Raw genomic sequence first — 26,270 nt, 5'->3', positions numbered from 1 at the left:
CAGTAGGTACATAGGCACAGGAAGAGAGTTACAGATTTATTATTGAAGGACAGTAAAACCTAACTGATATTAATCAAGTCTTGTTAGTTACCAAGAAAATGCTTAGCAATGATTTTTAGCAATATAGACAGTTATGGAAAGCAAGTTAAATTTTTTAAAGAACTTTGGTACATTAAACTATCCTCTGATGCTGCAGATTGGTATCTATTGATTACAGCTAACCCAAGTAGACTCTCTCCTGGAAAACAGGATTTTTATTGAGTATGGGAATCAAGGGACCTGGGTTTCAGTCCTATCTCTGGTATGACCTGGCTGTCTGACCTTAACGTATCTGTTTATCTCATCCCCACATCCTCAATGCTCCCCTTCCCTGCTCCTCTCCCTACCCTCCAGCACACACAGGTACCCATGGGACGATGTAGTCCCAACAAAAACACAATTTTACTCCTACAGTGCTTCTGTTCTGAGGGGTGACCAGACTCCCTCCTTCCTGCAATGTCACCTCAAATTAGAATTGGAGCCCCTCATTTTGCCAGAAAAACCCCAAACCCCTCAAAGAAAAAAACGTACTGCATGTCCTCATGAATGTATTCACTTTCCTCTCACATTCTCCTACTTAACCTCTACTTGCTAACTCCATGAACTGATATAACACAGAACTCTGGTTATGTGAGTTGATTTGATAAGAAAACTTAAGATGTCACTTCTGAAAAATGGATTCTCAATATAGCATTGCATTCTGAAATGTAAATCTCCAGTTCATCTTTAACTGGTATCGAGTGCCTGCAGGAACACCATTTTGCTCTTTAAAGATCCTCATCTGGGTCAATGCCGTATGCATTAATGGCTCTCAAGCCTTTATTTGGCCTGGATTTTGGGAAGTGTCTGTGTCTTCCTTCTACCACAAGTTAGTCCTGGGTAGACATATTTTGGAAGTCTCCACCTTACAGTTGCCATGTCTGTGATGTCACCGTGTTACTTGTAGGTAACAGAGTCACGTGGTGGTACTTATAGAGTAACGACACTAATCCTTTGCATTGGTGAAGTGCTTTACCGTCAACAAAGCACCTACTCAGTTATCTTATATAATCTTCATAACTGTCCTGTGAGGTGGCTTTGAATTATCCACATGTTAGAAAACTTGAGAGGTTAAATGATTTTCCCAAGGTTATCAACCTAGAAAATAACACAAAATGTCCATCACCTTATGGATGGACAAAGAAAATATGGTTTATTCATACAATTAAATATTATGCAACCATAAAAGGAAGGAGGCACTAATACCTGCCACACATGGATGAACCTTGAAAATGTGATGCTAACTGAAAGAAGCCAGAAACAAAAGAGCACGTCATTATATAATTCTGTTCATATGAAATATCCAAAACAGGTATTTCCATAGAGACAGAAAGTAGATTAGTGGCTGCCAGGGGCTGGGGCCTTGAATGGAGTTGGGGCTGACTGCTAATGTGTACCAGGTTTCTTTCTGGTGTGATGAAACTGTTCAAAAATTAGATTATGGTGATGATCACACAGCTCTGTAAATATACTAAAAGTCATTGAATTATATATTTTAAATGAGTGAATTTTGTGGCATGCAAATTATATTGCACTAAAGTTGTTAACATTTTTAGTTCATTTTTCTTTTCCCTACACCCCAGAGCTTTAGGGAAGTGACTTTAGGAAGTGTCTTCTTGATACATATTTGGCTTCACTTTTCCCTGTCATGAAAAGGATGCCCAGCCTCTTCTTAAAAGTCAGTCCCTTCCAAATATTCCTCCATCTCTTCTCTCATGTCCCAATTGAACAAATAAGAGGACAGCCTCCTTAGGGTCCCTGTGTCCGCCACTCCGTAGCCGACATTAGCACATCAGTAAGCCTTAGAAGAATTAAAAAGACAGTATTCTTTCCTGTGTCCTTTCCATAGTTTTGTGGGGGTTTTTTTTGTTTTTTTGTTTTTTGTCGTACACGGGCCTCTCACTGTTGTGGCCTCTCCCATTGCGGAGCACAGGCTCTGGACGCGCAGGCTCAGTGGCCATGGCTCATGGGCCCAGCCGCTCCGCGGCATGTGGGATCTTCCCGGACCGGGGCACGAACCCGTGTCCCCTGCATTGGCAGGCGGACTCTCAACCACTGCGCCACCAGGGAAGCCCCCCATAGTTTATTTTTTTGACATATTTTTATCAGAGCTTGGCAATCAGGCAACTCATTCAAGAGCAAGTCTCCCACATGGTTGGTTGAAAAGCACTGGACATAAACTTGAAAGGAAGCCATTAGTGCCAGTTTGGAGTGCTGGAATTGTATTTAGACCCTGTCCCCAATTTGATGTATAACTTTGAGCAACTCTAAGCCTGGAGAAATGCCAAATACTTCCCACATATATGTGTGTGTTTATATAAGGTGTTTGTGTGCGTGAGTGTCTGTGTGAAATATAACTGTTGGTACAGAATTGACTGAGGCAGTAGGAAATGGGACAGTGAAGTGAGTAGTTTCTTTCCACACCTTAAAAGCATATTGGGAAAGAAGGAGTCAAATTAACTCTTAGATGATGTGGGATGCAGTGACATTACTCTGAACACATGCTCTAGCTGTTGCAGCAGGCTTGCCTGTGAAATATACCCTGCAGGGGCAGAGGACACTCAAAGTTCTAATACTAGAAATAATGGGTTAAAAGCAAACCAGGAATTTGTATGATTGTCGGGGAGGGGAGCCTCCTCCACGTCTCCTTCTCTGACTTCAACATGAGCCTACCAGGTGTGAGTCTCCAGAGTCGGCTGCAGCGCAGGCGGCAGACCTTGAAGCTTGAGGTAGAAGCAGAGTGGTGCATCTGTCAGGGCTTAGTCTTCTTAGGTGGTGACGAGATGCTTAGCATTCAGGAAATTCTGCCCAGATTATAAATGAAATCTGTATCTGTATCTGCCTTGTCACTAAGGTGCTTTTAACATTTTTGGTTCAGATGATGGAATTTCTGTAGGTATGAGTTATCAAACTTGATATCTCAGGGGCTTCCCTGGTGGCGCAGTGGTTGAGAGTCCACCTGTTGATGCAGGGGATGCGGGTTTGTGCCCCGGTCCGGGAAGATCCCACATGCCGCGGAGCGGCTGGGCCCGTGAGCCATGGCCGCTGAGCCTGCGCTTCCAGGCTTCTTAACGCTCCATAACGGGAGAGGCCAAACTTGATATCTCAGACAGGGATCCATCTTTCTGAGTTTTGTGTTGTTATTCTGTGTTCCCAGTTGAATCCCTCTATTAGCAGGTCAGTGATTTTTCTGTATAAGATGGTGGATCTGGTGTCTTTATTGAATGCCAAGTGGTTGTCTATCCACTTTCATGACTATCTCTGAGGTCTCTTCATATCTTCTCTTTATTGTTATTTCAGGTAAAGCTTACTGCAGCTAAGAGCATGGTGCTAGCTTTCTTTGGCTTAGGAAGAGAGGAGGATTTGTCTCGGCATAGAGCTTGGCTGCCACATTTGGTGATGTAAAATGCTATACAGAGAGCTGAATGTATTCATGTGTGAAATACTTGTAGGAAGTCTCTCAAGTGTCTTCAAATACCCATTGGCTTGCAGTTTGTCCTTCATGTTTGCTTTCTGCAAAGGTGAGGTACCTACCTTGAATGGATGGATGAAGGCTGTCCAAGCATTAGTGATAGAAATGGAGCATATTCTGAGCTGCCTGCCCTGCAGCTGAGACCCAGCAACTGTCAGTTCCTCTACTTTTTATGGGCATCTCCGACTAAAGATGATTTATTGTCCTTTTAAAAAAAATTTTAGAAGGAGATTTGCCTCAAAATAACCCTAATCTGAGAATCTGGGAGTGAGAAGGGGGAGAGTTCCATAGCATTTTCCCTTCAAACACTTTGCATGGTATTTTCTCTTTTCCTTCCTTTCCTAATAGTTATCTACCTTTGGGGTACTATAAACAGTACTCCAGCAGGTAGAAATTGCATCAGTTAGGGTTCTTCAGAGAAACAGAAACAGTAGGATATGGGGGCAGAATTTCTTCTTCCTCCAGGGAACCTCAGATTTGTTCTTAAGGCCTTTCAGTTGGTTGGATGCAACCCACCCACATTTTCAAGGATAATCTTATTTAGTTAAACTCAACTGATTGTGGAATTAACACATCTACAGAATATCTTCATAGCAACAGCTAGATTAGTGTTTGATTGAATAACCGGGTACTATAGCCTAGCTAAATTGACTCATCAAATTAACCATAATACAAATAGACATCAAATTTTAAATTGGAAGACCTCTTAGAGCTCTCCTGGTTATCTAACCACACCCTACCCCTGCCCCATTTTGTGGATGAGGAAACAGAGATCCAGGGAAGTTTGTGATTTCAGTTCACAGAAGAAAAAAAGGGCTTCCCAGCAGTTTCTCTTAACAATCGAAGGTCTAGTACCGCTTCCCTTTGCCTTATCAGCTGAGTCATCAGGCATTAGGTTCTAGGCTATTCATTAACCAGGACTGAAATCCCCAATGAATTACTGGTACCTTTTTTTTTCTCTTTTTGAATTCTGCTTTGTTCTCAAGGGATTTTATGACTGAGCTTTAAATAGAATTTTAAAAAAAATACTGCTTGACATAATTCTAGCCCCAAGTCTTAGTGTCTATTTTTAGCAGACACTGTCTTTTTATGTTTTGTTCAATTTTGGTGGCTTATTGCAGTAGACTATGAAAATGTGTATTTTTTTCCCTATTGCCAGGGATGGGAAACTTTATGGAAATACTGTCCCACTCTGTGAATCCCCCTTGCTAAATTACCCCTTATCTGATGAGGAACTAGATTATCTGGGGGAGTTGAAAAATACAGAAGTGGTTATTGGTTTTTTATTTTGCACATTTTATAAACTTAAAACATTTTTTTTTTTCTGAAGGACAAAAATAGGATCACTTGTGAATGAAACTGTGGGTGATAGTATAAACTGTGTTTCCAGGGAGGGACTGAAACTTGCATGATACCTCTCCTACCAACTCCCTTTGAAGGGTGTGTGTAAGTAATTAGCCACATAGTCCATGGGAAGTTCTCACTTTAGGGCTTAGAAAGTTATTGCTTTTGACTCCAGTGAACCATACCAGAAGCTCAGAACATCATGCAAATTAATTTCTGCATTTTGTATATAGTATTTGACAAGAAGCAAGATAGGCTGAAAGCTGGGGAAAAGGCCAAGAGCTTAGCTCACCTAAACTCATTTTAAAGTTTTTGGCTCCAGACATTCGAAGAAAATCATTCGTCATTCTATTGAATTCTTGGGGGGGGCAGAAATCACTAGTTTTTAGATTTTTAGGAACCTTTCTATTTTTCTTCAATATAGTGAGAAATAGAGTTAGCACAGTTAGCTCAATTAACTCAATTTAGATGATGAAAATGCCTTTACTCATTTTCTAAGAAAGAATACAAAATTTTTCTTGACGGGAGAAATAAATATATATTTTTTGAAATTCACTTTCAAAATATCATGGCATTTAAGCATTCCAATTTAATGACAGCTAAGAAAAACTAGTGTGAAACCTATATCCCATAAAGTGTATCCACCCTGCCTTTCATACATGGCAATACCACCATCTGGAAAAACAAGATCTACTTGTATTTAGCCAGATACCAAGAAAATACTGCTGTAATTTTGACTTTTCTGTTTCCTTCTGAATATTGGGTATGTCATCAAGTATTATCATTTAATTTTTAGGACCTAACCAATGAATAATAAAGAACTTTCATAAAGATTCAGAGTATGGGTTTCTTTTATTTATTATCATAGGTGATGCCTTTCTACAAATATTGGGAAAATAATATTTTGAATTTTCTATTTTTTTGCCTGTTGACAGAGAAGAAGATATGACACTTTACAGAGGAGGTAAGAGTCTCAGAAAGGAGACTGAGAACCAGTGTTCACTCATAGTTAAGTGTCCTCCTTCAATTTATTTTGGTTTTAGAATAATTCATTGAGATACATTTTTTTTCAACTGATAATTGTCTACTCTGCAAACACTGTGTTATGTACTGCAGTCTCAGATGTTTTCAAACAAAGAAGCATGTGACATGCATGATTCCCACCTTTTGCATCTTACAATAAGATGAGCAGAAGTTCTCCGCAATTTTACTCATCAAGTAGCTGGTTCCAGGGAGTCCAACAGCTGATGTGTTTCATTAAGAGTTCACAGGAAATCTAGTAACTTCCATCTAGGGCAATCAAGATGAAGATGGAGAGGGTGAAATCTGGGTGAGCAATTTAGAGAATTGGTAGGATTTGAAAATAAGAAAAGAGAAATAGGTCCAGGTACAAGGCAGAAAGAATTAATACAGCATATTTGGTGGATGCTAAGGAAACCTGGCTTTGTATAATGAATGATGAGACAAAGAAACAAAAACAGGGACATTAGGCAGTAAATAACTTTGCAGTAAATAACTTTGCAGGGACATTAGGCAGTGACGTATGAATCAATTTGGTCTTAAGTCTATTGAATTTCACTGATGTGATTTTCAAGGAGGCCTTTATAAAAAGTAGCTGGAGATATGGTAGTTGGATCTTCAGTGTTTGATTGAAATGCAATGCAGGGAAGAATCAGAGCTGCAAATAGAGAATGGAGTGTCTTTTGCTGAGAGGTGACAGTTAATGCGGGGGAGGGTGAGTCATTGTTGGAAAGCGGGAGGCATCCTTTGGGCTGGGAACAGTGGTCATTTATTTAAGCTGCCTCCTGCTGCTGGTTTCCTTGACATTTTTCTTATTTGGCATATAGAAAAAAATAGCATGAGACAACACTACTGCAGACTCAGAATTAAGACTTAATTTAAAATGTGAGTTGATTATATTATTTATTTCCTTTTTTTGAAGATAAAAACTGTCCCTGAGTGAGGTCATCAGTCTTGTTTGCCTTACTTTATGCCTCCTTTCAGTCATCTTAACATTAACGTTTACAAAATTACACTGTAGTTCAGTCCACAAATCTTTACTGAGTATGTGTTGTGAGGAATACAATGAAGAATAAGATAGAAGAAGGTGAGATTTTCGGTTTGGTTGGAATACAGAATATATGGAGAGTGTAATAGAAAATAAGATTAAAAGTATAAGCTCTCAGTGTTGTGCTACACGGGTACAATTGAAGATTTTGAACAGAAGAGTTGTTTTTAGACATTACAGGTGGGCATATCGACTCATTTATACTGTTTTGTTTGATTCAAATAACTTTTGCTGATATTTTTTTAAATAGGGGATCAATTTCTCAAAAAGCAAGCATATTAGCTAAAGTATATTAAACGGCATCGGAAAACATTCAATTCTATGAAATCTTGGTTTTAAGAACCACCTCACTGGAAAATAGTAGGGCAAAACTATTCTTAAATAAATGGTGCTAGGTGAGGAAAACAAAACTCATCGTTGGCCAAATGAACTCAGGGAGCCTGTCTTCCTCACGTTGAGTCTTATACACAAAGGCAATAGAAGTTTTGGTAATGTTATTTAAAGAACAGGAGGAGAAAATGTTTGGCATACTCCTAAGGAGTGAGAAGATTGTTATTTAACACATTGTTTAATTCAATGCCTTGATATGTCTAGATCCTTTGTCACTTGGGGAAAAAAAATAGCCCTGAGAACAAAGTGGATGTCATTTTGAATACTCTTCTTTTTCTGTGAATCTAATTAGATAAGAAAATTTATATCAACCAAATAATCAGACCAGGACCAGTATCTACCTGTTAGCTTCATTCAGTATATTTGGTGAACTATTTCTCTCAGAGCAGCTCAAATGTCAACTTTTGTGGACAATAGAAAGATTCATATTTTCTCTTTCTCCTTTCCTCTCTGTCCTCCTGCATTCCCCTTCCTCCCACTCAGTACTTAAGCCAAATAGTTAAAGCCAGTGGACTGATGGGTTGTCTTCCGTGTGAGTTACCAGGACTAGTTCTAAATTACTAATGGCCAGTGTGATCCCATTTGATATAGAGCTAGCAATTGTGGTGCTAACCTGTTGATGGATGCAAAATGGGAGGAAATTAAAATTACTCTCGGGGCTTCCCTGGTGGCGCAGTGGTTGAGAGTCCGCCTGCCGATGCAGGGGACATGGGTTCGTGCCCCGGTCCGGTAAGATCCCACATGCCGCGGAGCGGCTGGGCCTGTGAGCCATGGCCACTGAGTCTGTGTGTCTGGAGCCTGTGCTCTGCAACGGGAGAGGCCACAACAGTGAGAGGCCCGCATACTGCAAAAAAAAAAAAAAAAAAAATTACTCTCAGTTGAGCAATATGGGATTGAAAGTATTATATAAGCCCTTGTGCTTTTGATGAAGGTCATATTTTATGGCTTAGAGATGGCCACAATGTGATTAACCCAAGGTTACCAGGATTCCCTAATGTTACTATAAATGGAGACATTTCTCAGCCGCTTGGTTTTTGTGACAGTTTTGCAAATGAAAATTAAATATCTCATTCACGGGTCATGGGAGGGGTATATCTATAATGATCCTCTTTAACTAAAATGGGGCCTTGTGATATAGTGAGTTCCATGACATCAAAAACAGTCAGGTAGAACTGAGATAGTTGAGTCAGGGTTATGTAGCTTATATTGCTTTATTGTGCAGGAGTTCAACAAGATTAGAGTTTCCCAAGCCAAATTTAACAGAAAACCACATACTTCAAGAATAAGACACAAGAGGGGCTTAAGTATGAGCTAAAACTGCCATCACTGAGCAAAGTGAAAGGGAGGGAATCAGTGTAAAAATCATAGTAAAATTTGTTTAGTGATAAGGAAAATTCAATATTAATAACCTTTAAGTCCCCTTCTATTCCTGATTTTCTATAACTTAAACCTCAACATGCAGGTTAAGTTACTGGCACTTGGAATTCCACTAGGAGGTTCTAAACTGAATTCTAAGGCCTTGCCATCCTCATTTCTGAGTTGGTAAACATCTTTAAGAAAGTAGGTAAAGAAGCTGACTTCTGGGCCAGATCACAGTTGATGCAGGCTTTTTAGATTTGGTGATAAGTGATGCTACACAAAATCTGGATCTGTGCAGACTGTTGAAATAGTTGATAGCCATCATCACTTAGGATACAGGTTAAGTGAGAGGGCTGATGTCAAGGACTGAAGGTTAAAGCAGTGAGTCTGACTCTGGCCATCTGGCCCTTTGAATCTAAAGGAACTTCAGGCAGAAATAGCCAGCACCACGGACAGCTCTTCAGTGCTGTGGTGTAAATGCAAAGCCACCTAGGGTTTACTTGGGAAAATTGCCTTCCAGGTCCTGGTTCCACCTCTTCCTAGCTAAAGATCCCTACCATGGACAGGCAGTTTAATTTATGCAAGCCTCAGTTTTCTCATCTGCAACATAGGAATAATATCTGCTCTACATAGTTCTTATGGTATGCATACTGGATGATAAATTACAAGTGAAAGTGCCAGTTATACAAATTAAAGATGTGAATATTGTTTTTACTAACATTTCATTTTTAATCATTGACCTTTATCTGCCTAATATTGTATTATGTTAATGAAAATTGCTAGATTCTTCTCAAGGTACGAAACAACAGTTAAATAAACTGATGGGAAAGACCAAGGTATTTAATCACATATACAATTTACTGGTAAGAGAACGGAACTAGGATATATTGCATGTCTTGCAGGTTCACGTACCGGTTTTTATATTTACTATGCCATTTATTTTCATAACAACTCTGTGTACCATGGCAGTCCATTCCGTGCCCTTCCATCATAGCATATTCCTTCTGTTAGTGCTGCTGAGGTGAAATCTGGGCCAGAGTGGTGATAGAATTCAGACTCTTGGTTTTCCCAAGAGTGATGTCTTCTAAAGGTCTTCCTGATGGCAGAATGCAGGAGTTAAAGAAAGAGAATGTAAGGACTATACCTCAGCCCCCTATAAGGGGATATCAGAGCTTCCATGGCCAGAAAGATGGAGCCATGTATCCCAGGACCCTGTTAGAAGGAGGTAACCCAAGCTCACTTGGATGACCCAAGTTGTTACTGAGGTTGCTGCAGGTCTGGCCATGGTGGGGATCCTCTGCAAAGACCCTCAACACAGTGGCTATTAAAGGAAATGAAAAATTATACTTCAGTGTCTGTGTGTGATAACTTTATGTAGCACAGTGACATCTTAGTAAAAAGCATCGAACTACCTTTACAGTTATTTTAAGAGGAATGAAATTCTGGTGTCATTAGCATTTAATATTTCCTGTCTTTGATGAAATTAAAGTATCTTCCTTGTGATCCCTTCATAATTTTTATTAGACTTAATTTGAGTCTTTATTTCAAGACCGAATAGAATATCTAATCTTTTAATGAACATGAATTCTACATGTGGAAAATGACCATTGGCATATGTAAATTGATAAAAATAAAATGTATGATAATGGGAAGTGATTGGGTAGCAAAGAAGTACCCTAAACATCTTTCCACATAGTTTATCTTATGTATATAAGGATATAGACAGCTACAGGGAGATTTGTAAGACTACTATTTAAGTTCTTTTATCTGAAGGTCAGCTAGGCTAATATTTTTCATACCGGTTTGATAGATGCTTGTGATTATCTGTTCAACAGCCCATTGAGGAATAGGTTGAATATGTAGCAATTTTCTACCTAGGTAGCATTTTTGATCCATTATCAGAGGGAAATGATTATCGTATGATGCTAAGGTCCCTTGGAACTGTCAAAATGAAAACGTTAGTGATTTGATAGTTGTGTGATGATTTATATAATAGAAAGAGCACTAGGGTTGAAATCAGAAGATATGAGTCTGAATTCTTGCTTCAGTACCTACCAGATGCATGGATTTTGGTAAGTTGTTCATATCTGCTGAGCCAAAGCCGTCTCCTATGAAAATGGGATGGCCCACCTACATCAGAGAATAGTTATGAGATTGTATTAGATGATGTTTGTCAAAGTGCTTAAAACTTGTGACACATATTTTTAAGAAAATTTATTTATAATTCCTTTTTTGTGTTATTTTCTACAGAAAGTGAGTGAGAAGGTTGGAGGAGCTGAAGGAACCAAGCTGGATGATGACTTCAAAGAGATGGAAAGGGTGAGTCTTCATCACTCAGAGTTCCCTTGACATAAAATTGCCCAGCATACTAAGTGGAGAAGAGAGAAAGGAAAGGGGAAACCGTTCTCCTCTGATACCTGAGAATACATTTTATTATTCTTAAAAGTACTCTCCTTTTAATGTATGTTTTAAAACAGAAAATGTAAAGTATCTGTTTTTTTTTTACTATCCTAAGAACAAAACCTCCCTGAAGGTGAAATGTCATAATGGATTTTATCATTACTTTTCCAAATAGAGGCAATATGGAGCTGGTGTTTGAATTGCGCTGGGGTGGGACGAAAAGAGGAGAAGGTGGGGAATGATGTACCACATGTTTTGGGGAGAGTTTGAGTCACTTTCTAGCTTTCGAGAACTTTCCTGAGGGGACTGTGCCAGCCAGAGGCAGCATGTGTAGTGACCACAGTGGTGAGCCAGTCTGACCTTGGCCTGAGCTCCACTTCTACTGCCTGTTGCACAAGTCAGCATATTGCTCTGAGCTTCTATATTTTCATAAATGGAAAAGGAGAATACAAGTTCGTTCTTCAGAGACTTTTATTAAGGATTAAAAATAATATAAATCATTTAACATTCTTCCTTAAAAGATAACAGGTTCTCAACAAGTGAGAGTGGAGGTGGTGAACAAAATAAGCCTTTTCATTTTTCTTGTGACAGATGCCATATTTTCTCTTTTACTTTTCTTTCACTTTGAGATGGTCCATAGAAAGAGATACATAGGCTTATGATGGAGAGTGGGTATCGCATTGTGCAATTAATTATTTTAGATTTTAAACTGTGGATGAGTAAAGGATCTGGGAATACAAACCCTGTACTTGAACAGAGAGGATGGCAAAAGCCTGTGATACCCAGAAACTACATTTTTACTTTCTGCCCTGTCTTTTTCAGTTTTTCTTCTGAAGAGTTAATTGATGAATACAACAAATTCTTGTTTTGTACCTCCTCTGAGACAGGCATGTAGGATATAGTAGTGAACAGGATAGATAACATTCCTGACTGCATTAAATTCATAATCTAGTGGGAAAGACAGACTTTGGACAAATACTGACCAGTGTGGCAAGGGTAACGAAACATGGCACTAGAGAAGCTTGGAACAGAGGAAACTCACCCACATAGGGTGGTCAGGGAACACTCTCCTGATACTTAAGTGAGGATATAAAGGATGAGTAAGAGCAGAGCCTAGTGCATTTCTAGCAAAGGAAACAGCAAGCAAGAGAGAAACGGACAGGGACTTCTGTGGTGGTCCAGTGACTAAGACTCCGTGCTCCCAATGCAGGGGGCCCAGGTTCAATCCCTGGTCAGGGAACTAGATCCCACGTGCCGCAGCTAAAGATCCCGATGCCGCAACTAAAAGATCCTGCAAGCTACAACTAAAGATCCCACATGCTGCAACGAAGACCCAGTGCAGCCAAATAAATAAATAAATATTGTTTTAAAAAAAAAGAGAGAGAGAGAGAGAGAACTGGACACATTTGAGTTCCTGAATAAAAGATGAGTTGCTGAGAGACAGGAGTCTTGTGAAATGAGACTGTTTAGTGTTTACCTAGCTGGTATTTCTGGCTAAGTTATTGAGATGGACCTCACTGATAGAATAGGGAGCCTCACTGATAGAATAGATTTAATGAGTCTCCAGAACCTGACACACCTGCTCAGAATGACTTGGCTTTGACTCCTCTGCTTGCCATAGTCCCCAAAGTTCCACACCCCTCTTTATGAGCAGCCCTGTGGGTCTGTGCATTTGAACCAGTCTCTGTCTACACCCAGTGTTCTTTCGTCCCCCTTATCCTTTGATGTCTCCCTCCCATCCCCACCCTGGAGGGAGTGTATAATAGTCCACGTGGCCAGTGCCCTGTCATTAATGACAGATTAGGCAGGTGTTTAGGAATTTAGGACTAAGGGATCAGAATTTGAGTCCTGCTTTCAGCCTCTGCCAGGACACAAGGTAATAAACTCGGTAGTCCACTGCCTAAACTGAGACAGACTACCTTTCTCTTTCTTAAATGAGATTAAAAAGAATAAGAAATTTGGAGAACAGTGTTTATAACTGAACAACTAATTAAGCCTTTGAATCCATGCCAGTCTTGCAAAGTAATTGAAATAAAAGAGGATCTTACAAATATTTTACTTCAGGCAAAGACCCGCAGAGGTCCCTCTGAGTCTGTTGGTAAGGTTTATTTCTCTTGTTTCCTAGAAAATAATGAGTTTCTGAAGCTTTTATTTCAAAATCTATATATTACCGTAATAAGGTTTTGCTGATTGAATAACACACTTGTGGTTTTGTATTTGGGTTTATAACTAAGTAGACTGAGAGATTTAGATTTTAGTGAGGTGTGGAAATAGTTTATTCTGCTTCATTCCACACATCTTTTGCATTATCTCTACTTATGTTAAATTCACATTAAAGGTAGAGGTTTCTGTGGTAATTGGAAAGCACATGCTTTAGATTTAGACTCCAAATCTGTTCTGTTTATATGATTATTACACACAAAACCATTTTAGCTCAGTGTTCCCAAACCTGCAGAAGAATCACCTTTCCATGGTCAATTTCCTGTTCATCAAGCATTTAGAGCAGAGAGACCTTTGTTCACTGTATTCTCAGAGGTGCAGTGAGACAACAAAATGAGACAAATTAGAGATTTGCATCACGCAGCACTACTGGGAGAGAGAAGTGGGTATTCCTAGAGATTGTTTCCATAATCAGCCACCGCATCCACTCTCCTGCTGAGATACAGTAAAATTACCATGTGCATCTCTTAGCCCTTGTAGCCTTCCCGTCTCGGAGCTGATTGCACGGACTCCTTCGGCTGTGTTGTAGCTGTAAGAACCCTGCCTGTAACCATTTCTGTCCTCCTAAGTGCCTGAATGGAATTGTTTCTTTGTTCATTTTAAATGGTATTTGTTGCTTACAAGCTTCCTCAAACACAGACTAAATTTCTTACCATGGTACAGACATTGTGTGGATTTTTTTTCTTTGAAAAGCTGCAGACTTTTTTGTCAAGAGGAAGCACTAGAATTTGAGGGACCTCTGGTTTCTTCGAAATTTACATCAGTTGCTGCAGTGATTGTGTGTGTGTGTGTGTGTGTGTGTGTGTGTGTGTGTGTGTGGTGTGGTTATGTTCATTAATTCACATGGAATATCTGTAAATGCCTCCATGTGTTAGGCATCCTGCTGGGCACCAAGAATACAATGATTAAGGTACAGTTCCTGCCTTCAGGAGCTTCCAGTTTTGATGGAAGATATACACACATAAATTAGTGTCTTATGGGACATGGTGCTTGATGCCTTGGGAAGTATTTTCATGGAAGACATAACTCAGGTTGGGTAGATGAGTGGAGGCTTCCTAGAAGAAAGGGCACCTGAACTAAATCCTGAAATTTTCTCTTTGTTTCTGTGTATATGAGTAATGTAGCAGTCCAAACCAAGGGGTACAGTGTCTCTTTTAGCAGCCTGAAAAGTATCATGGGCAATCCCTGCTCTTGAAACCAGGAGTCCTCAAGATGAAAGCATGGCTATAGACCATTTTAATGAGAACGGAATTTTTCTGAAGGGGCAGCCTCAAGTTTTAAGGCAAGCAGATGTTGAGAAAGAATGGAAAGATTGTCATTCCTTATACAAGTGAGAGAATGTATTGTGCAGAGCAGCCTGTGGAGGAAGCGCTATAGGAGAATGTCCATGGTCATTATCTCCATATTCTTAACTAGACATTGGGTGGAGAGGAGCTAGATCCTTCTGTTTAACCACAAGTGGCAGGCTAGAATTAAGGAGTAGAAGCTATGGGGAGATAGATTCAGACTCAACATAAGAAAGAACCTTTTGTTGTCGGAGCTTTTTAAATAAAAAAGAGCCTTGGGGATTACTGAATTCCCCATCACTGCCCATGTTTAAAGAGAGGCTAAACCCACGGTTCCCACATTCTGTGTGAAGCACAATAGTTGTCATCTCCTTCGAGTTTTGTGGCAAGTAATTTGTTACTAATGTCATTTTTAATAATGTCAGTCTCACTTGGATTCTAGTGATCTATCCCAAATGGGAGAGAAAGGAGTAAAGTCCCAGCCAGCATGCTCAGAGTTTCACATATCCCTGAGTGCACCGTGGGCACCTGTCATATACGTGAATGTCTTCTTCATGGGTGTGGTGGTAAAAGAGAAGGTGTGGATTACGGTACTGAGACACTCCCTTGCTGGTGTGGAACTGTAGGATGGGTGGGAGCCCCAAACAAGATGAGCTTCAAAGACATTTTTCTGCTTATCCTGAAATTTAGTGAAGACTAGCTTCTTCTCAGTTACGTGTTTGCAGCATGTTTCCAAGCCAATGTTCATTAAGGGTAAATGCCTAAGAAGATTAACAGAAAAATACATTGGGGCAATCTCAGCCAAATGTGTTGTTTATTTTTGTTTTCAACACACAGTTCATTAATCCGGCTTTCCAAATACATAAGGTAACTGCTGTAAAGCAGAGCAATCTGGGGACAGGTACATTAATTCTTCCATATCAGTAGGGGACTATTAAAACATCCCCTTATTGGACCAGCCTGTATCTCACTGCCAGACAGACTTTCCCAGGATACTGTTTTCATCGTGTCTCTGTGACTTGTTTAGTTAGGTGTTCTCCTTCAGGTCCTGTCCTTTAAGTGGGTGTGCATTCCTTCTTAATAGGGACATTTTCTTAATTTCAGTGACAGAAAAATTAAGAATTTGAAAGATATTCGTGTTTCATATGACATTTTTTGTGTAACCACTGTAAGTTAGCCCGTGTCTAAGTGGGTGCTTAATTCATCTATTTAGTATTGATCACTAAACCCACAAACTGTCTGTGCTCCATTTTAAGATGTCCATTTCATTTTTCTTAAACTCTGCTACTGTGTCCCTGTGACAGCATCTGGTATAATGCAGTGTCTGATGATGTGAAGTCATATCTTTCAGTCCTTTTGTTAGTCCACAAAGAATGCTGTGTTTTTCACCTGTGCTGTCACCGGTGTTCAGGAAACAGTGACTGCTCCTTTTCCAATGGGGAAGGGTAATGTTCAGATGCCTCAAAACAATAGCCCCATTCTAGTCAATCTGGTGCCTTTCGGTTCTCTTGTGTCTTGTCTCTAAAGACTGAGACAGCTGGTGAAATGATGGGCATCCGTAGATTCAGTGTGGCATGCCTTTGTGAAAGAACCTTAGCACAGGGAGCAGCAGACTTTTTCTGTAAATATATTAGGCTTTGTGGGCCAGAGGGCATCTGTGGTCTGTGTTGCAGCTCCTCACCTCTGCTGTTGAAGAGCAAAAGCAAGCATCAGTGGTATTTGAATGAAGGAGCACGGCTGTGTTCCAATAAAATTTACCCAAGGACACTGAAATTTGCATTTTGTATAGTTATTATGTGCAACAAAATAGTCTTCTTCTTTTGAATTGTTCCAACTATTTAAAAATCTAACAATGGGGACTTCCCTGGTGCACAGTGGTTAAGAATCCCCCTGCCAATGCAGGGGACACAGGTTTGAGCCCTGGTCTGGGAAGATCCCACATGCCGCGGAGCAACTAAGCCCATGTGCCACAACTACTGAGCCTGCACTCAAGAGCCCGTGAGCCACAACTAATGAGCCCAAGTGCTGTAACTACTGAAGCCTCGCACCTAAAGCCCATGCTCTAGGCTCAAGAGAAGCCACTGCAACAGAAAGTAGCCCCTGCTCGCCGCAACTAGAGAAAGCCCGCGCATCAACGAAGACCCAGTACAGCCAAAAATAAATAAATAAATTTTTTTTTTTTGAAAAAGGAAAAAAATCTAACAACAGGCAGTGGCCCAGAGTTGGCCCACCGGCCATGGTTTGCCAACCCTTGACTTAGCATGAAGAAGGGAAATGTTATAGTGAGTAAAGCGGGTTGAGAGAGCTGTTTCTCTCCCTACCCATAGTTGTAAATTACAAGACTGGTTAGTGGAGGAAGAACCTGCTAATGTATTGAGAGTTGCTAAAATCTTGCTAATGAGAAAATTGAAGTAAAAAGACCAGAGGAATATGTGCCTATGCTTTTATTTTGAGGAAAAAAACCCAGAACTTATTTCAAACAGGTAAGTTTTTATTTCCTGCAAACATGCCTGTATCTTATATAGTTAGCTTCACCTCCTCTAAACAGCTTTCCTTAATGACTCCCTGCCCCAATCCAGACAAGGGTAGTTAAAGAAACAGAGGCTCAGGTGCTCACAAAAATGGAAGTTGCTGTTTGGGACACATCAAAACTTGTTTTCAAGGAGTAGGAAAATTTGGGCATTAAGAAAATCATTAGCTACATGTCATAAGTTCAGAATTAAACTGTGCTATTCTCAAATGGGAATAAGCTCTTGCCAGTTATAATAAATTATTTAAGTGGAAATCTTCTTAATTCATGGTAGTTATACTAGGCCTGTTAATAAGAGGGTATATGGTTGGACATTGATAGTTGTGGTATATAAATAGCGTTCCTAGCAAGAGCCTGACAAGGAGCGTTTAAGGTTCTCACAGGGTGATGGCCTCACCTTGTCCATGGCTGACCCAGTATAGTTTTGTTTAGCAAAAAGAGTTCTGGACAAAAAGAGGACAGAGGTGGAGAGAAGTTAGCCTTTGGTCAGCCTCCTACTGGCTGATGTCATTGGGCGATCCAGTTCCTCCAGCATTCTTCCTTGGAAATCGTGTCTGATCCATGACCTTTGGAACTGTATTTCTTCCCATGATAGCTGCGTGAGTTGTGTGACCTTGGAGAATTCATTTCCCTTCTCCAGGTTCAGACTGGCATATTTAAAAAATCAAGGCTTTGGACTGGATGCTCTACTGGCCTTGTTCTCTTATGTTTATTAACTCTGTCAAGTGTAAAATCAGGAGTAAGATCCTACTAAATGAATTTGCTAGTAGCTCTTGCCTGTTTGGTGTATGTCCTGAAAATGCATTCTGCAAATTATTATATTGGATAAAGTTGTTTTCAGAGGTGGATTGCAAGTGAAGGTTATTTTATGCTCTGATCAAAAGGGTTTTTAGCTAGAAATTTCTCTAGATTGATATCTAGATCAGGTACCTGAAAGTGTTGAAGGAATCTGCCTCAGTGGGCACAAGATCTGGGGTTGTATGGGCTCTTCCCTGGGAGACTTTGGCCAAACCATGGGGGACACTGAGTAGTTTTTATTCCCACTCTTCTTCTAAGGTTGAATCCCACTTTGGGGACCAAATGCAATGCTCTAATATTGGTGTCTTCAGTGTCTCTGTGCCTCCCCCAAGACCACTGGCTTTAGCCAAGCTAATAGCTTCTATTTATAGAGCCTGAGTACTTGGGCGGTCTATTTATGGAGCCCAGAAGGGAAAGGGGGTTTCACTTCACAAATGAGAACCACTTTTCATGCTTTCCTTGCTGACTTGCCCATGGACCACTCCAGATATACACTACTGGCACCCAGCTTCTGTAGAGAAGCCAGTGTAACTGAGGGCATGTGGTCAAACAACGTAGCCTGGGACAGCCTCCCTTTTGCAGAGGCTCAGGGTAGAATAGTTCTTGTGAATGAGTTTCTGTAGACTTTGAGGACTTTCAAAACAAAACCAGAAGGTGAGCTAGAAGGTGCTTTCCTCCTGGTTGGCCTATGCCAGGTCTCCAGCTCCATCTAGGAGATGGTACAGAGAGCTTTGCAGCTCTGACTTGGTGTCTCTGTTCAGGTTAGGAGATGTCCCTGTTGCCTTTTTGTGTTTCCAAGAAGTATTGGGTGGTAGTTAACAACACATACGCTGGAGCCGGAATTGGGTAAGTTTCTTAACCTCTGTGTATCTGTTTCATAAGGCTTCTGAGGATTTAGTATGTAAAGATATTTAAAGCCCTTGGAACAATTTCTGACAAACATAAAACAGTTTATGATGATGGTGGTCATGATTATTACTGAGGGTAGAGATGGGGGAAAGTTAGAAATTGTTTAGCTTCCTCACATCAGATGAATTCAGAATACCAGGTGGTCGCTGGCCAATTCAGTTCCTCTGGCACTCTTCCTTAGAAACTTTGACCTTTGGAACTACTTTTCTTCCAGTCATAGCCACATAGGACATTTGGATACATTTGACATTGAATGCTTTAAGCCCTGTCATATAGTCAGCAGAAGATCTGTGTTTTTGTCCTATCACACATGTAACCTGGACTTTCAGCCTGTTTTTTCTGCACACACCCTTTGACTTCATTTCCATTACACTGAGTGCATAGTGGGTGGTTGGCATGTTAGTAATACTTCTAGGACCTCCGTGTATGGCCACACAAATTCTGCACTGTAAAACTCTGGGGGACCACTATTTATTGCAGAACTAAATACTGCTTAGCCACATACTCAAATCTAAGATGTATTAAACACTCAAGTGAACCAAAAGAATGTGGTACAGGGGTCACATGTGGGCAGGCATCTCTTAAATAGGAATGCTTTTTAAGGTAATTTTATACCATGATGACCTCATAAGAAAAAATGTTTCCTCTCTTAATCACAGTAGTAGCAAGCTCCTTACACACACATTAATCTGACTACCATGGAAGGGGAAATGATTAAGTATTGAAAAACAAAGCTGAAAGATAAAATCTTCTGGTTCTGGTTTGGTTTCTGATTATGAAAGAGAAGAAGGCTTACACAGACGTAGAAAACAAATATATGGATACCAATGGGGAAAGGGGTGGGGTGGGAGGAATTGGGAGACTGGTATTGACACATATACAGTACTGATACTATGTATAAAATAGACAACTGACGGGCACATACTGTATAGCACAGGGAACTCTACCTAATGCACTGTGGTAACCTGAGTGGGAGGCAAGTCCAAAAGGGAGAGGATATCTATATGTGTATGGCTGATTCTTTTGTTGTGCAGTGGAGGCTAACACAACATTGTAAAGCAACCATATTCCTATAAAAAATTAATTAAAAAAAAAAAAAGAAAGAAAGAGAAGGAGGCTTGCCCCATCCATAAAAGGATGATTTTTGTATGTAGGTGCAGTAGGTTACAGAAAAATTGGAATTGAGGAAGGAGCCCTTGAACTCTAAAGAAAACAACAAAGTCTCCTTTAACTTAATTGAGATCTGATATTCTGCCATCAAAAATTAATTCCCTTCATTCATACTTATGTATTCCATGTACATACCTTGGATAGGAGGATGCACTAATTTTCAGTAGTCATTTACCCTGCAGAGTGAATGAATGGACCACACGTGTTGATGAGAAAAGGATTTCATGGGGGAATGTAGAGAGGACATCATGGCACGGCCTCTTCATGTGGTAGAAAGGGTGCAACAGAGAGAGGACATGATGACCTGCTGAGTGCAAATACTGACCATTCAGAATTTTACAAGGATAGATTCTAGGACCAAGATTTTAATTTAGAGTTAACCAAAAGTTCAAGAACTGATTAGAAGTGTTTACTCAAGATTTTTATGTACTTGGGATGTTCTCAGAAGTTAAATAAAAACTTTCCCTCTTTTACTTGAACAAACAGAGTCAATGTTGCATGTTTCTTTCTTTAGAGCAGTGAAACATGCCACCATGCCTGGCCCTCTGTAGACATCCAGTAAATGCCTCTGGGGCAAAATATGTTTCATAGCTCCACCTTTTTAAAAAAAAAATTGAGTTTATTTTATGCTGAATTTATTCCTGAGTCATATATTTTTGTTTCTTCAGTTTCTTTTAGGACATCTTCTGTGCAACCTCCTCTTCAGGTTTAGGTACAATTTGCTCTTTTTCAAAAGGGATCATCTTAGTGTGGCAGAGAGGGCTCAGGTAGGGGTTAATCCATCCACGAGCTCTGTAGGTCCAGGGCCCATCTCGGATTCTGTTCACCTGGATGCGCTCGATGCCAGAGACACTACATCAAAACCCTTAAGTGTAACTTTACTCTCCGCATTTTTAAGCATGTGCGGCAAAAAATTCACTCTTTTTTGGGTCATGGACCCTCTTTCCAGCCCTACTCTTTGACCTGGATGGATTCACCAGCCAACTCCGACATTGTAATGATGGAATGGCATGCATTGCTTCTGTAAAGTGACATCTTTCAGAGACTTGGTGGCTTTTTGGATATGCACACCCTCTATGGCCTGGCCAGCTTCATGGGTGTTCTTAAAGTGAACGTGAAGATTAGAACCTCTTGATTTGCAAGATTTTCTGGGGTTTTCTGTGTCAAGTGAAGAGTGAACCATTCTCAGAGACCACATCAGGCAACTTCCAGTGAGAGGAAGCCATATCCAACTTATTTTACCAGGAGATAAGGAAGTATATTTTGAAACACATTTTAGGAAATTAGTAGGTTCCTTTTTGGGTAAATGGGCTTTCCAAGTCTTGATGGAACACAGCTGAATGCAAAGCCAGTGTTACTTCTGGCAGCTCTGTGAGCCCCTCACCTTCCACCGCAGGACTTGTTGCTCTGTTGTACCACCAGTGGTTGTACATATACTCAAGCAAAAACTGCGTTTCTAAAGCTAATAATTTGCATCATTTAGAATATTTATTTTCTCATTTCAGAAAGTGGATGTCACCAGCAGGGCTGTGATGGAAATAATGACTAAAACAATTGAGTACCTTCAACCCAATCCAGGTAAGGGCTCGTTTTATACTTGCAGGGGTATCCCTCCAGGTAGCTTTTTGTTTCTCTTTGGTAGACAGGCTAGGTTTGGTGTGCTTCTGCTTGCTCTGTCCTCCCTTCTGGAAGTTCAGTGACTTCAGATGGAGCATTTCGACTGGGAAGGGAGGACTTTTTAGGTTCACACTGAAGTAACTGGAGGCTTCTGTGATATTTTATCTGACTGTAGTGTAATTAACAAACAGCACTGTGTGGACAGCATGGGTGGCACATGATGTCAGGTTAGCTGCAAGCTGTTATTAACTGAACTCATTTGAAAGGGATTGTAAGAAAGAAAATTGAGAGGATTTTCAGATAAAACATAGTAATTCACCAAAGGTGTGAAAAAGTAGGAAGTTGAACGGTTTTTGTGAAATACAGAGGGTTTCTGTCCATACGCATCACTGAAGTCTTTGGAGGGTTGTTCTTTGTTCTGATTTTTCTCCAAGCACATCACAGATCAGCACTTGTTCTTGCTAACCTATTACACTCTTAAGAGAAGGGAGTTATAATAGAGATAATGGAGCTGTACCTTGAAAAGAGAACCAGGCAGAAGTGGGGTGATCTCAAAGAGCACAAGGTGTGACAGAGCAAAGCAGCTGATACTATAGACCTCCTCAGCACTCTTCCTGAATAGCAGTTCCTAACTGCAGAGTATAGGAACTTGAAGCAAGGTTGAATATATTTAAGTAAAACGTATGAATATTGGGAAAACCACGTATCGTGAGACCAGTTTCTTTGGGAGTTTCAGGTTGAGATTCCTGTCTGTGGTGGTCCTAGGGGAGATGGTTCAGGCACTGTGTCAGTCCCAACTGTGTTTGGATTCTGAGTATTAATGGGTGAGAGATAAGAAAAGGAAATACGTGGGGTAAGAGGAGGCAGACCAGCACAGTCAGTGCTGACCAGCTCTCTACTGCTTTCTGCTGCTGGCTGCAGCTTTCACTCAGCCCAAACTGTGGGAATAACATTCTCAGTTTTTTTTAAAAACTGCATCAGAGATGGGATTATGTGAGGAAGGAAAATATTGAAGTAAGTGTTAAGCCATAGGAACCAGACATTTAACTGATAGTAGACCAAATTGTTGGCAAATTAGGCAACGAATAGCAAAACTGAAGTTTCCAAGTTTTGCCTGCAGCCTTCTTCATGACCTCTGTATTCCACAGAGATTCATGAATCTCTTATCTAAGAGACCTTCACCTGTTCCTAAGTATTTAAACAGTGTGATAGGTCAGTTTTGAAAAGAGAACTGTTCGCCCCACGTCTCACGGTAAGAAGTCATCGTTTAGGGAAGGTCGTTTTTGTCTTTGTCTTTGAGTAGAACCTTGACGTGCTCCCTCATTTCCTGGGATTTATGCATGAATGTTGCTAGGATTACTTAGCCCTGCTGTTGTAAGGCTAATATATATTTTTTAACATCTTTATTGGAGTATAATTTCTTTACAATGTTGTGTTAGTTTCTGCTATATAACAAAGTGAATCAGCTATACAAATACATATATCCCCATATGCCTTCCCTCTTGCGTCTCCCTCCCACCCTTCCTATCCCACCCCTCTAGGTGGTCACAAAGCATGGAGCTGATCTCCCTGTGCTATGTGGCTGCTTCCCACTAGCTATCTGTTTTACATTTGGTAGTGTATATATGTCAGTGCTACTCTCTCATTTCGTCCCAGCTTATGTCCCCCCCCCCCTTGTCCTCAAGTCCATTCTCTGTGTCTGTGTCTTTATTCCTGTCCTGCCCTTAGGTTCATCAGAACCATTTTTTTTTGTAGATTCTATATATATGTGTTAGCATATGGTATTTGTTTTTCTCTTTCTGACTTACTTCACTCTGTATGACAGACTCTAGGTCCATCCACCTCACTGCAAATAACTCAATTTCATTTCTTTTTATGACTGAGTAATGTTCCATTGTATATATGTGCCACATCTTTTTTACCCATTCATCTGTCACTGGACACTTAGATTGCTTCCATGTTGTAAGACTAATATTAAATGTAGGGAAGGAGAGGAAAATATAGTATTTATTGAGCACTAATGCATTTTCAGTATGTCACTAGTTATATACACTGTCTCCTCTCTAAAAGTAGCTGTTTTTTTCCTGATTATAAAAAGAAAATGCAGTTGAAAAATTCATAGTATAGCAAAGAAACTAAAAATCCATGAACACAGATCTTTGATGGGGACCCATCTGTGTTCCTGAGTATAATGGAATTCAGGTATATGGAGGTATGCTGTGTTGAATAGGCTGTCCCTCAAAATCCAGGGCTACCCAGAACCTCCAAATGTGACTTTATTTGGAAATAACATCTTTTGAGATGTAATCAGTTAATGATCTTGAGATGAACTCATTCTGGAGTTAGAGTGAGCCCTAAATCCAACAACTGGTGTCCTTATAAGAAGAAGAGAAAACACAGAGAGGCACAGGGCAGAAGGCCACATGAAGTCAGAGGGCAAGATTAGAGTGCTGCTGCCACAAACCAAGGAATGCCAGGAGCCACCAGAGCTGGAAGAGGATAGGAAGGATTCTCCCAGAGAGCCTCAGAAAGAACCAACCCTACTGACACCTTGATTTCAAGTGTCTTGAACTGTGAGAGAGTAAATTTCTGTTGTTCTAAGCCACACAATTTGTGGCAATTTGTTATGGCAGACCTAGAAAACTAATATAGTTTGCTAGCCTAATTTTCCTCAGAAAAAGACAAGGGCCAGAGAATTTAAGAAACTTTCCCAAAGTTACACACCTAGGAAGGGATAACACCAGGATTGGAACCCAGGTCTGATGCCCCCGAGCCCAGGAACTTTCCGTTTTTTGGCTGCATTGGGTCTTCCTTGCTGTGTGCGGGCTTTCTCTGGTTGCAGTGAGTGGGGGCTACTCTTCACATTGTGGTGCACGGGCTTCTCATTGCGTGGCTTCTCTCGTTGTGGAGCACAGGCTCATGGCACATGGGCTTAGTAGTTGTGGCATGTAGGCTCAGTAGTTGTGGCTCACTGGCTCTAGGGCACAGGCTCAGTAGTTGTGGTGCATGGGCTTAGTTGCTCTGTGGCATGTGGGATCTTCCTGGACCAGGGCTCCAACCTGTGTCCCCTGCATTGGCAGGCAGATTCTTAACCACTGTGCCACCAGGGAAGCCCCAAATCAGTCTTCTTATATGAGTATTCTGATGCTTTGTGGGGGGAAAATAAATCAGCAATGTCCAATAGAAGTAAGATGCAAGGCACATGTGTAATTTTGAATTTTCTAGTAGCCATATTAACAAAAGTAAAAAACAAAGGTAGAGAAGAAGCAAGAAGAACCACAATCCTGCAGCCTGTGAAACAAAAACCATATTCACAGAAAGATAGACAAGATGAAAAGGCAGAGGGCTATGTACCAGATGAAGGAACAAGATAAAACCCCAGAAAAACAACTAAACGAAGTGGAGATAGGCAACCTTCCAGAAAGAGAATTCAGAATAATGATAGTGAAGATGATCCATGACCTCGGAAAAACAATGGAGGCAAAAATCGAGAAGATGCAAGAAATGTTTAACAAAGACCTAGAAGAATTAAAGAACAAACAGAGAAGAATAATACAATAACTGAAATGAAAACTACACTAGAAGGAATCAGTAGCAAAATAACTGAGGCAGAAAAATGGATAAGTGATCTGGAAGACAGAATGGGGGAATTCACTGCTGCAGAACAGAGTAACAAAAAAAGAATGAAAAGAAATGAAGACAGCCTAAGAGACCTCTGGGGCAACATTAAATACAACAACATTCTCATTATAGGGGTCCCAAAGGAGAAGAGAGAGAGAAAGGACCAGAGGAAATATTTGAAGAGATTATAGTGAAAACGTCCCTAAATGGGAAAGGAAATAGCCACCCAAGTCCAGGAAGCACAGCGACTCCCATACAGGATAAACCCAAGGACAAACATGCCGAGACACATAGTAATCAAATTGGCAAACATTAAAGACGAAGAAAAATTATTGAAAGCAGTAAGGGAGGGAGGAGCTTCAAGATGGTGGAAGAGTAAGATGCGAAGATCACCTTCCTCCCCACAAATACATCAAAAATACATCTACATGTGAAACAACTCCTACAGAACACCTACTGAATGCTGGCAGAAGACCTAAGACCTCCCAAAAGGCAAGAAACTCCCCACGTACCTGGGTAGGGCAAAAGAAAAAAGAAAAAGCAGAGACAAAAGAATAGGGACGGAACCTGCACCAGTGGGAGGGAGCCATGAAAGAGGAAAGGTTTCCACACACTAGAAGCCCCTTCATGGGTGGAGACTGCAGGTGGTGGAGGGGGGAAGCTTCAGAGCCAAGGAGGAGAGCACAGCCACAGGGGTGTGGAGGGCAAAGCGGAGAGATTCCCGCACAGAGGATCGGTGCCGACCAGCACTCACCAGCCCAAGAGGCTTGTCTACTCACCTGCCGGGGCAGGCGGGGGCTGGGAGCTGAGGCTCAGGCTTCGGTCGGATCGCAGGGAGAAGACTGGGGTTGACTGCGTGAACACAGCCTGAAGGGGGCTAGTTCACCACAGCTAGCCAGGAGGGAGTCCAGGAAAAGACCTGGAGCTGCTGAAGAGGCAAGACATTTTTTCTTGCCTCTTTGTTTCCTGGTGCACGAGGAGAGGGGATTAAGCGCGCCGCTTAAAGGA

General features: G+C 40.8%; 1 protein-coding gene across 2 annotated transcripts in view; it reads left to right on the top strand.

The window, feature by feature from the left end:
- The window catches only part of SH3GL2 (SH3 domain containing GRB2 like 2, endophilin A1), a 202,582-nt gene that overhangs the window by 133,237 nt on the left and 43,075 nt on the right, over nt 1-26,270 (top strand). For both annotated transcript variants that reach the window (XM_059071062.2, XM_067041444.1), the window contains exons 2-3: nt 10,962-11,030; nt 21,530-21,602. In XM_059071062.2, coding sequence (XP_058927045.1) covers nt 10,962-11,030; nt 21,530-21,602 — 142 coding nt within the window. The remainder of the gene's footprint in view (nt 1-10,961; nt 11,031-21,529; nt 21,603-26,270) is intronic.

Source organism: Kogia breviceps, chromosome 8 (assembly GCF_026419965.1).
Source record: "Kogia breviceps isolate mKogBre1 chromosome 8, mKogBre1 haplotype 1, whole genome shotgun sequence".
Classification (NCBI taxonomy): Eukaryota; Metazoa; Chordata; class Mammalia; order Artiodactyla; family Physeteridae; genus Kogia; species Kogia breviceps.
The sequence above is the reverse complement of the archived record's forward strand: the minus strand, read 5'-3'. Positions and strand labels throughout refer to the sequence as shown.